Genomic DNA, 12,770 nt, shown 5'->3' with positions numbered 1-12,770 from the left:
GCATGAGATAAATGCATCTTCTCTTTTATTGCAACCACTTCCAGATGATCACTAACCAATCCTATTCCTTCACATTGTCTTTCCCCCAGGTGTCTAGAGGAGCCTTTCTTTCCCCTGTTCTGGTGCTTCTCTTAGTTGCAACCTGTGGTCCAGTATCAGAAGAGCTGGTCAGCTTCTCTTGCGGTGCCAAAAGCTTTTGCGACTAAAGTGGCCCTCCACTCTTTGCAACTTACTTCTGGGAAGGACCTTCTATTAACTGCATCTCTTGACCTTCTGCCTGAGCAGTCTGGTGTCACCTCCTACAAGCCACTTGTATGGTGCTCTGAGGGGATAGGTCCGATGCCTGGCTTGTGTTTAGATGAGGGGATTAAATGTAGTATCTCCAAATTTGCAGATGACACTAAGTTGGGTGGCAGTGTGAACTGCAAGGAGGATGCTATGAGACTGCAGAGTGACTTGGATAGGTTAGGTGAGTGGGCAAATGTATGGCAGATAAAGCATAATGTGAGGTTATTCACTTTGGTTGAAAAAACAGAGAGACAGACTATTATCTGAATGGTGACAGATTAGGAAAAGGGGAGGTGCAACGAGACCTGGGTGTCATGGTACATCAGTCATTGAAGGTTGGCATGCAGGTACAGCAGGCGGTTAAGAAAGCAAATGGCATGTTGGCCTTCATAGCGAGGGGATTTGAGTACAGGGGCAGGGAGGTGTTGCTACAGTTGTACAGGGCCTTGGTGAGGCCACACCTGGAGTATTGTGTACAGTTTTGGTCTCCTAACTTGAGGAAGGACATTCTTGCTATTGAAGGAGTGCAGCGAAGGTTCACCAGATTGATTCCCAGGATGGCGGGACTGACATATCAAGAAAGACGATCAACTGGGCTTGTATTCACTGGAGTTCAGAAGAATGAGAGGGGATCTCATAGAAACATTTAAAATTCTGATGGGTTTAGACAGGTTAGATGCAGGAAGAATGTTCCCAATGTTGGGGAAGTCCAGAACCAGGGGTCACAGTCCAAGAATAAGGGGTAAGCCATTTAGGACTGAGATGAGGAGAAACTTCTTCACCCAGAGAGTGGTGAACCTGTGGAATTCTCTACCACAGAAAGTTGTTGAGGCCAATTCATTAAGTATATTCAAAAGGGAGTTAGATGTAGTCCTTACTACTAAGGGGATCAAGGGGTATGGCGAGAAAGCAGGAATGGGGTACTGAAGTTGCATGTTCAGCCATGAACTCATTGAATGGCGGTGCAGGCTCGAAGGGCCGAATGGCTTACTCCTGCACCTATTTTCTATGTTTCTATGTTCTGAGAAATGGCAGCTACATACATGTCGATGATGGCTTTGCCATTTTTCTGGGTTGTGCATCTGTTGTCCACTGATCACTGGAATATCTGGCATTGATCCTGAAAGCCTTGAGAGAAAGTGGTCTGCATCCCGGTCTCAAGTGTCTGAAAGTTTGATTGCAAGGTTCTGTCCTTTGTAATCAGGCCTGTATGCTTCCATGGAGGAGGAGGCATCTACTGGGCACACACTTATGAAAAGGGGAACAGCCACAGACTCCAAAAATAACTGCTAAATGCTGCATTGATGCACGCAACAAAGAAAAGATTTCCCTGATATTGCAAATGAGGGCTGGAGACTCCAAAGTAATACCTATTAGTTGCCACACATCCTCTGAGACTAACCTTAGAGCGTTCATGTACATGTGACATTTCTCAAATACCCTTCTCTTCAAGTACCTATGAGATCTGGGTCCCACAAATCCAAATCCAAGAACAGCCTTTTCCATACTCTCTGCTGGGAAGATGGCATATCTTCAGCCACTCCCAGCTCCCTTGTGCTCTGTGAATCACCCAGTGCCACATCCTCACGAAAAATATTTCCTCTACCCTCGCCCCACCCCATGAAAGAATCTGAGCTGGTGCGTGGGAGTGAGAAAGCAAATAACGCAGGGGATGTTATTGGGTCAGAGGAATATGGGGCCCTGACTCCAGGGACTTGTGTGACAGGTCCTCATCATTCTCCTCTTCATCGAATGACACAGCACAGAAAGAGGCCATTCGGCCCATCGTGCTGGTGCCAGCTCTTGGTTAGATCATTATTGTCAGCATTATATTCCACGAGAAAAAAAACTTCCCAACCACTCATCAGCATATTCGTCTGCTTCATTGTCCTCTACCCCCTCCCTCCATTGCTGTGATGGATCTTCAGGAAATTTGGGCATAAGCTAAGAGCGAGTGAGCATAACCCCTTAAGATTAATGAGACCAAGAGGGGTGAGGAAGCATCTGGCTATCTGCTTCATAAGGATGCTATGGTGATTGTCTGGATCCACACCCAGTAGCTTGTACTATCCCACTGATCTCTCATTCTCCCACAGCTAGAGCAGAGTGCCTACCCACCAGCTCTGTGCTGTGATTCTTGTAGGGAGTTCTCAGTGTCCCTCAAACAATGCCGATAAACTGCTCAATCGTCTCATTGCTGTTTGTGTTTGACCTTGCCTACAAAATAAGTGACCACACTTCAAAGGTAATTCAGTACAATAATCCATTGGGTACACCATGTCCTACATGGGATGTTTCTGAGACCTAATAAGGTGCTATATAAAATGCAAATCTTTCTTCATAGTTCTGTAGCCTATCTGTATTTGTTGACTTTTTATCTTAGTTTTATAGCAGAGTTGTTAAAATGACACACTAGGACTACAGTACTTTGATTTTGATATGTTTGGAAGAAATCTGGTTAAATAATATCACAATGTAATTTAATTAAATGTGAGTTTGCTGGTGTGGACTTCTTCATTCATACTTCTTTAAAAATTGACCATGTTTTGGAACTACTGTGTCATGTTGGGAGATTTGAATGACCCAAAAATAAACATATGCTCTAAAATGGCATTATATCTGTGGATCTCTTTCTCAAACTCACATGGGGGCGCGAGGAACTATTGCCTTTTTACTGCAAGGATACAGCAAATAAGTTTGAAAAGAAAGTATGCAAAAGTACAAGATATTTTTTTTTCAACCGAGTCCAGTTACTGTTGAGCACCATATCTGGACAGTCTTTGAGAACCACTGCCCAACCTTATTATTAAACACAATTAAAATCTGCATTCAGCCTGTTTAGCAGTCAATATCCTGAAGTATCAAAGAACCAAATTAGCACTGGCAGGCTTGTATTTACTGTAGTAGGAAGAAGATTTAAAACTGGTTTATTGGGCATTTTTGGACTAGATCTGTTGTATAACAATAGTGGTGGGAGACTGTGAAAATCTGTTCAAACAGTAAACTGACCTTTTATTACAAGCACAAATTGACATTAACATTTTTTGCATTCCTACTTAAATGATATCATCTTGGAAATTCATCAAGAAAAATCCCCTCCTCCTGTCTAACTCTCTTTAATAATCCCTACTTGCAAAACGGTGAATGGCACTGTGTTGTACATTGGAAGATAACTGATCAATTGCAGTGGTTTTGAAAAGATCTTCTTTCCGTTGGAATGAGTGACATCTCTTGAATGTAGAATAGCCAATTGATAGGTTTCACTGATATCTATATGTACTTCAAAATTGTAACTTAAACTCAGTTTTATTTGCTTTAACAGACTAAACCATGCACTCGTACTTCTAATTAACAGTTGGATGATGGTCTACAAGCATGCACTGGCACAAATCTTCCCTTGAAACGATCATTCTCATTAACAAAGTTCTTATTAACTTGTAGTATAGCAGCTGTTAAGAGCTCTGAGTTTATAATGTGATGAACAGAAATGTATTCTGATGTGACAGAACCCCTGCTGTGAGTTTTGTCTGCAGAGAAGAAAACTGAATGATCTTCTCAGGATTCCAGGGCTTTAAAGTTTATTGAAGTCTTGGGGGAGGACAGTTGCTTCTGACTCGGATTGCATGTTACAGAGCCATTTTTAAAGTCAGAGTAAAAACAGATTCTAATTTCTCAAACGAGAAGAAAATAAATGCTGTTGGCTCAAAGCCTGCTTAAGTTGAGGGTGCCTAGTTTAGAAAGGAACATTCTGTTCACCTGTAGCGCTTCAGTTTGCATGTTAGGCCATATTTTCCTGGTCTAAAACTCTGGCCCTGAAATTCTGGCCTCCCCGAGTCCATACGGAGTGTGTACGGACCCAGGAAGGCATTGGAAAAGCCGGTTTTCTGCGCCGAAAACCGGCTTTTCCGATCAGTCACGTTTCTGGTTTGACAGATGACCGCATCTCAGGGTGAAGGACATTCCCGCGGCAGAGATTGGGCTATTTGCCCATCTCTTGCCCTGCGAATGTCCTTAAAACTCTTGCGCCTGGTTAAAAGCAGGTGCAGAGCCTACTTTTACCAGCGTAAGCGTTTAAAAACATATCAAAAACATATTAAAAAATTTAAAACATATTTGTTAAAAACCCTACCCACTCATGTAATTTTATTTTAAACCATAATTAAAACTTTTTTTTAAATCAGCAAAAAAAAATTTTCAAAAACATTTCTATCGACTTTAATTTCTATAATGTATTTATGTGAGGTGTTTTTTAATGGACTTATGAAACTCCTATTACTATAATGAGAAAATACTTTACCGTGATTGGGTGTCCAGGCCCTCGTGCCTCATACGGACATCCCAACATGAATGCGCTCCATTGCGCAAGAAGAGGAGGCTTCAGGACTGGGGTTTCTGGCAAGCATTTGACCAAAAGGTGAGTGCGCATCTTTTCTCCTATTTTTAGTCGAACGCCCACAGAAAGAAGAAACCAGGATTTCTCACCCAGATTTATGGGGGACAAGGTTCTGGATATACAGCCATTATCTGAAACCTAAATGCTGTGCGCGTTCAGAAAACCAGAGAGAACCCGCTCCTGCATTCAGGCAGCAATTGAAAATTGATTTTTTTTTTTTTCTGTTTTTTTGATTGTCAAATTTACAGGACAGACACCACCCTCTTTCCGCCCCCCCCCCCCCCCCAAAAAAAACCGGAACTGTCTAGTTCGAAAGTGTACAGGTGGTAAACCAACATATTAATCGTCCATCTTACACAGAATTCATATGGTTATATAGTCTTTTTTCAAATACTGTATTTTTTTGCGTCAAACGAAATCAATAAAGGTTTACTAATTTGGCCAAAAAGAGTGTATATTTTTAGTTATTTTGGGAATGTAGATCCTGGAATAACTACATTTATTGCCCATCCCTAGTTGCCCTATGAAGATGGTGGTGGGCCAGCTTCTTGAATCGCTGCAGCTTTGTAACAGTTGCTTTCTTTTTTACAACTGAATTTCTTTGTTGGGCTTCTTCGGGGGGCCTTAAGAATAAAGCACGTAGTGAGACTGAAGTCACATGCATGTCCGACCAGGTAGGGTTAGCAGGCTGCCATCCCTGAAGGACCCATAGTGAACTATGACAATCTGGTAACTTTCATGGCTCATTTATTTGGTAAAACATTGTCAGTTTTCAGCCAAAGAAAATTAAAATAAGATAATAACTTTTACTTATGTAGCTCCTTTAATGTAGTAAAACATCCCAAGGTGCTTCACAACAATTTTACAACATGTTAGATATTGACCATTGAGGGAAAGAGAGAAAAAGCGTGCGAAGGAAGTGTAAAAAGAGATTAAAGGCTCGGGTCTGAAGCGGCAACCAAAATTCGCATGCAGATAGACACAAGCGAAAAAACTAAAAAAAAAAAACATTTTAAAAAATTCTAATTACACTGTAAATAATACAATAAGGAATAGTAATATCAGTATAATAAAGATTAATTGTAATTAAACAAAATTAAATAATATATACCATAATTATAAATTAAGTTTAAAATGAGAAAATCAGCAATTGAAGCAAATTTTATTCAGTTATTAGCTGTCTTTAAGATTCATTCCCTGTCCAGTGATTCAATTAATCTGGAAGAACCAATCACTGTCCTCCATTCTTGTGATGTCATAATTTTCTTTCTTATTTCTCATTTTATCCTCTTGATAGGATCTAATAATAGCTCCAGGCTTGTGCTGCCTCCATTGTCAGGGAGACGCTGATGTTTAAATCTCCCTCCAGCTTCCCCAGGCTCGTGCTGCCTCCATTGTCGGGGAGACGTTGATGTTTAAATCTCCCTCCAGCTGCTCCAGGCTCGCGCTGCCTCCGTTGTCAGGGAGACGCTGATGTTCAGATGAGCTAACTTCTATTGCCATTTTTCCTTTCAAGGAGAAGGGTGCATGATTTTCCAAATGCGTGAAGATAGCATAGTTTCTAATCCAACCTCCTTCACTCTACTCTTTGTCCCTGCTTCACCTCCAGGACCTACTTAAAGTGTATGTTGAGGCACAATACAAATATAGCATATTTCCAATTTTCAATGTACACTTTTTCTGCGGGCTCCCTTTTTCGTGTTACTCATGTTTCTAGTTACTAGACTAATAAAACTTTGCAAACCTTTCATAATGTGGTTCTGCATATGAAATGAAAATTAGTGGGAAACTGTATGCGAAAAAACATTGACAAAAGCCAGTTAATTACAGATTCTGATTGAAGGGCAGTTAATTGGTAATTACGATCCATGCTGTCATGGTAAAGTCTATGTTTATAATCATAAACTGATCCTTTAATCTACACAGTAGTCTTTGAAGCAATTAAGAGACCATTAAACAGTGCTTTGGCTTGGTTCATGTACTTGTTTTCTGTTTAGCTGTACTTTTTTTAAAAACTTGCTAATAATACTAAACAAATGCTGTAATCGTTGTTCAGATTCTCATCACTTAACATTTTACGAATGAAGTGCTGGTGTGCAAGTCTAATTGTATGCAGCTGCTAATGACATATGTACGCCGCCTTTGATATTGAACTGCTTTTATATGAATTTATAAGTTAAGTATTCAACGGTTGGTGTTGTGAAGACTGTTAGAATCTGATATTTTATTGTACCTATGTTTGTTTAATATTGAGACAAGCACTTTTCAATTTACAAGTATTCTCTTGGCCACGAGCCCTGACTCCTCATGTCTCAGCTGCATTTTTCTTAAAATGGGAGTGTTCGTATTATTGAGGGAGGAGATGGACTCTTTCAGTGCATAACAAATCTTGTTGATTTTGTAGTTGCGCTCAAGCCCACTTTGAGACGTGCCACTTTGTGTCTCCATTGAACTCTGTTTTAATGTCCTATTATTAGAATTATATTTTAATTCATTTTGGCAGATGCATTTAGAAATTATTTGTGAAACTTTCCAAATTGAACTTGGATGTGGGACCAATTTTGTTAGATGTAGCAATTTTAATTTTTTTTTAAACTAAGCTTTGTTGATCACATTAAGCATATATTTTTTTTAATGCTTTTTGAGTTTAGCAACTAGTCTGGGCAATAACCGTAGGTTCAAATGCTAGTCTTGAAAAGATACTGAAGCTCTATTGTACCAATAACTAGTGTGAGTAGACAACACTAGGTTATACCACTTCCCTCACACTGCTACGTGGTGCTTCTGATGAGCAATCTGAACATCAATGAATTTGATATAAACCATTTATATTGTATATTCTGTCTTTGTGAAATGTGAAACCACTTATATGTGACACAAAACCTGCAGTATAATTAATGCTTTGCACACGTAGACTTTTCATTGGGATCAGTTTGCAAATCTGAAAGAGGAGAATTGGTTCATCAGTGCCGTGTGTCTAGTCTGCTACTGAGTTCTGCAGACCAAAAAGATCCCAAGTTCGATACTGGTCTGTGCTGAATTAGCTGACCTCATCTGGAGTGGGTGGTGGGGCGCCGCAGTTGGCTTCAGTGTCCTTGGACTGGGGTGGGGGGCAATTTTTGACAGTTCTCTGCTGATTATTACCCAATGTCTCCTGCTGGAAAGTACTTGTGTGTAGACTTTGGATGAAGACCGTATAGCCTCAGCTATGCTAGCTATCCTTTGCAATTGAATAGTCTGATGGCATTTGATATCAGTCTCAAACATAAAGACTAGGCACTTGGCTGAAGTACCAGAAGGCAGGTTAGGCCTGTGCAGCCATACCCCAACACGAGCCACTATTTTCAAGACAGGAATGTAGATAAGGAAGTGAGTGCAGAAATTACAGCTAGTTTTTTTTTTGAAGGAAAAATGTAGACATTATCCCAGAAATGGCAGTGAATTAGTCCATACTGCCCTCCTGCCTGGGGAGAATAGCTTGCAAATAGGAAGCTTAAAAAGCTAATAGATTGCAAAAAGTAGAATGCAATAATTGTGATTTATTTTAATTCTAGTGACAATCTAGTAATCTAATAATCTGCCTAATAATGGCAGAAATGAAATGTTAAATAATCAAAAATCAGATTATACAAGAGTTGCACATGCAGAGTTGGTAAATTCAGATCATTGGTCAATAATTTACAATGGATAATTGAGGTTAATAACTGGATCAATAGATTTTTCTATCCTAGATGAAGCCAGTAATAATGATTGAAATTTCTGGTTGTGTGTAGGTGTGGCGTGAGTTTCCTGACAGGTTGGTGGGATACCCAGGCCGACTTCATTTGTGGGACCACGAGACGAGCAAATGGAAATATGAGTCGGAATGGACGAATGAGGTGTCAATGGTATTAACTGGAGCTGCCTTCTACCACAAGGTACAAATAAGTTTTAAAACTAGCTTAACACTGGAGTTAATACAGTTATATTCAATTCCTGCTGTATTGACATCATTGATTAACAGAAAGAAATCAAGTTTCAAATGCATTATACCATTTATTCCGTAAAGATCCAGAATTTTGCTTCCTATAGTCTTTATACTAATGTGAGAACAATCTCATTTTCCAAAATTATGTTACAAATAAAGTAGGGTCTAGTATGTGACTGAAATTCAACAAAACAACAGATTTATTTTGGATGAAGGTAGGCGTGTGTCAGTTTGCTGGAAAATCTGTGATGCAAAGGAAAGTATGAAATTACTACAGACCACCAGGACAAGAGAAGTAGATGTAGAAATATTTGAACAAATTTAATGGGTACCAAGGAAAATAGAGGATGACTGTTATGAGAGAATTCTTGTTGCCATTATGTACAGTGAAATGGGTAAATGGGCCTTTCAAAGAGAGAAGTTCATGAACTTAATGCAAGACGACTTCTTGACAACACGTCACAACCAAGAATAGCAAACAGGAATTGAGTGACCTAATGTTTAGTAGTGAGGTGGAGATCGTTAAAATTTCAACAGTAGGTGAGCATTTGGACACCATGATCACAATATCATTAAATTTGATATTGTGGCATAGGTGGTGTGACTATATGACAGAGGTAACAAAATGACTACCATATTTCAAGAAGGCTGAAAGCTTCGAGGATCAAAAGGGGAAACTAAATCAGGGAATACACCAAATTGAGGAAACATGCAAACAAAAATGAATAGTATTAATACCTTGATTTTCTGTAGCATTTTGGAGAATATCATTTTAAAAAGAGAAGCATTTTACCACATAATGCACAATGTATTATTCTGCTTGTGAGCCGGTGTGTATGACCTGGCTTGTCTTTTTAAGGCCAGCTGAGGTGAATTAGAAGTTCTTGGGGTATATGGTATTTTTCATTGCTGGGGAAGTTTTTCCAAGTTGCACATAATTAGCTTCCTTTTTTAAAAAATACTTTGTGTTAAAGTGTCGCACAGAAATGAACGTATATCACATCTGAAGTGCAACAGATGCTTTGCAATACCTTATACTTTAGTGACTGTCTTGGGGCATTTCTCATGGTGTCAAAGAACATGCTGCTTTATAATGAAAGAGATGCTATGCTACTTCATGCACATGGTGTTATACTACAGTTGATCTCCTGTGCTGTTGCTCTTGGGGGAAAAATAAAATTGTCTCTCTTTTTATAATGTGTGTCTCATTCTTTCCTAGTCTCTAGTTCTTTCTGTCTTCCTGTTTATCGTTATCATTTTTCTGTCTCTGTATGACTCTGGTTCTTATTGTGTTCTCTTTGTCTTTGCTGCATCTTCTCATTCTTTCTTACTTTTTGTGTAAATTTCCTTTGCTGTTGCCTCCTCTCCACTATTTCTGTCCCAATCTGTATTACCCTTGCACATAAGTAGAGACCTGAAATATTGGGACTATTTCCACTGGAACAGAGCTGATGAAGAAATATAATAAAAGTTTTTTTTACATTATAAAGGATTCTGATCAGGTGAATAGGAAGAGATTGTTTCCTCTGGTTAGGGAAATCCATGATGTGGAGTCATCAATTTAAAATAGACACTAAGGGGTCATGTTTCGGGCCGCGCCTAGAATGGCGCAGCCCCGACCTGGACGCCCGTTTTTCAGGCCTAAAAGCGCGACAGAAAAATACCTCTTAATTCTCCGGCTCCTTGATGGTCCCTGGGAGCTCGGCGCGGCGCGCACACAGCAGCAGGGGGGTGGGGCCACAGAGTCGTGCCGATTCTGCAAATGGAGGGGGCGGGGCTAAGTTAAATGAGGCAACGTAGCCCAGAAACATTGGCACGCGGCCATTTTTAAAAGAACTTAAAGAAAAGTGCTGATTTTTCTCGTGGACCTCTGGAAAGGCTTGGGATTGAATTTTGGTGATTTTTTTTTGTGTGTGTGAAGGAATGCTTTTAGCAACACTGTTGAATAAATCACCTGCTGAAATCAGTGAGTGCTGCTTTTCACTGCTAAACTTCCAGAACAGGTGCTGCATTGGTGCATGCAAATTAAGCACTGTGTGTTTTGAAAAATAAGAGTGTCAATTCAATACAGCAATGGAACAACGTCCACCAAGAACAAAGAATTTCTTGTATGAGGAAGTGGAGATATTAGTCAACGTCATTGAGCAGAGATGGCAGGAGCTAGCTACCAGCAACAGGGATCACATAAAAGTGCCACCTAAAGAAATGAAGAAACGCTGGAACCAAGTTGTAGAAGATTACTGCGCAGCGATGCATATCATGAGATCTGGAAGTCAGTGTAAAAAGAAATGGCACGACCTTGGTCAAGTAGTTAGTGTAAGTAATATTTTCAATTTTTAATGTAATCGTAATTGTAATGTGACTATCTGTATGTCCCACCCTGCAGAAAGAAGCACTCTGTAAAAAGTTATATTTTACTCTTTGCAGAAGAAATTGGCCCACAACAAAAGGGAAGCAACTCGAACAGGAGGAGGTGTGCCCAATCTGCATCCACTGACACCCTTGGAACAGAGGGTAGCTACTATGATGAGTCGTACATGGAGAAAAGCAATTGGTACAGCACAAGCTGGGCCTGCACGCAAGGAAGAGGGTAAGTCCTGAAAATGCATCGTGGCCCTTCAAATCAACCTGCTGCCTGGCCTGCTATGTGTGAGAGTACTCATGTCACCCATCCTGCCCCCTCCCCGCTGCTAAACGTTTGACTGTTCTGATGTATTTTGCAGAACATGATGATGATGATGCTGCCAACCCTGAGGATCCTGAAGATACAGAACAAGAACCAGTACAACCAGATGCGGACGATCCAGACTGGATGATGGCGGCGATGGCTGAAATGTCGACAGGGGAGAGCTTCCAAATTAATGTTTATGAGCCCCATTAAGGGGCATCAGAGTTTCAACCCCTTGCATAGGTTCTGGTTCCACCTTCCATGGTTTTGATTCCGATGTTGCGGGTCCCAGTGGTGCTGCTGGTGTAATGCAGCAGTTTACAGCCAGTGCACCAATGTCCGAGCCTGCGCCTCCCACTCGCATAGGTCTGGTTCCACCTTTCATGGTTTTGATTCCAACGTTGCGGGTCTCAGTGGAGCTGGTGATATAATGGAGCAGTTTACACCCATTCACCCACCATCCCAGCCCACAGCTCGCACTCGAGTGCTGTCGACTGGAACACAGAGCGTCCCACCATCCCAGCCCGTGTCTCTCTCTAGTACTGCCGTCTGGAACACAGAGCGTCCCACCATCCCAGCTCACGCCTCCCTGTGTAGTGGTGCCGTTTGGAACACCGAGCGTCCCACCGTCCGTGCCCGCACCTCCCAGTGTAGTGGTGCCACGAGGCAGACCCAGGCAGAGGAGCAGGAGATTGAAGACACACTCTCCTGAGATGCAGCGTGCAACAGATGTGGCTCAGGTTGTGGCATTGGGTGTGGAGACCAATGAGCTTACCCGATCACTCATCAGTAGCGTCAGTGCAGTGGGTGAAGAGGTGACGGTCCTGACGGGAGAAATAGCAGTAATGACACAGGAACTTAGGGAGGGAATGTCCGAGGGAGTGCAATCGACGGCACAGGCCGTCATGGAGGTAGCTGCTGCAATAAGGGCACACAGCCCCGCCAATGAAATGACACCCCCATGAAGAAGTGAACATTCACTGAGCTGTGAATGAGACATGGTTGCAGCCTTTCTCTGCTGCTTTTGTTCTTGTTCTTGATGTAGCTGTAGTAGCGTTTTTAAAATTGAAATTGTTTTGTAAGTTTTGTAACTTTACAACTTATAAGTGATCTTAGGGTTTTTAAGTGATCTTATAGTGTAAATGCGCCTCTCATTTTGTATCCTATTTAATTTTGCACCTAAAAAGTGATCCTGAAGTTTAAGTGATCTTGAGAGTGATTTTTCAATTTGAAATTGTTTTCTAACTTTTGTACATTTACAACTTATAAGTGATCTTAGGGTTTTTAAGTGTAAATGCTCTCACATTTTGTAACTTCTTTAATTTTGCATCTAAAAAGTGATCTTGAAGTTTGTGATTTTAAGAGTGTAAGATTTTTCACATTGAAATTGTTTTCTAACTTTTATAAATTTACAAGTTAAGTGATCTTGAAGAGTCATATTAAAAAGTAAAGTT

General features: G+C 40.8%; 1 protein-coding gene across 3 annotated transcripts in view; it reads left to right on the top strand.

The window, feature by feature from the left end:
* ext2 (exostosin glycosyltransferase 2) overlaps window positions 1–12,770 on the top strand; it is a 192,052-nt gene that overhangs the window by 165,818 nt on the left and 13,464 nt on the right. For all 3 annotated transcript variants that reach the window (XM_070898632.1, XM_070898630.1, XM_070898631.1), the window contains one exon: window positions 8,455–8,598. In XM_070898632.1, the coding sequence (XP_070754733.1) occupies window positions 8,455–8,598 (144 nt within the window). The remainder of the gene's footprint in view (window positions 1–8,454; window positions 8,599–12,770) is intronic.

The sequence above is a fragment of the Pristiophorus japonicus genome, chromosome 14, assembly GCF_044704955.1.
Source record: "Pristiophorus japonicus isolate sPriJap1 chromosome 14, sPriJap1.hap1, whole genome shotgun sequence".
Classification (NCBI taxonomy): domain Eukaryota; kingdom Metazoa; phylum Chordata; class Chondrichthyes; family Pristiophoridae; genus Pristiophorus; species Pristiophorus japonicus.
The sequence above is the reverse complement of the archived record's forward strand: the minus strand, read 5'-3'. Positions and strand labels throughout refer to the sequence as shown.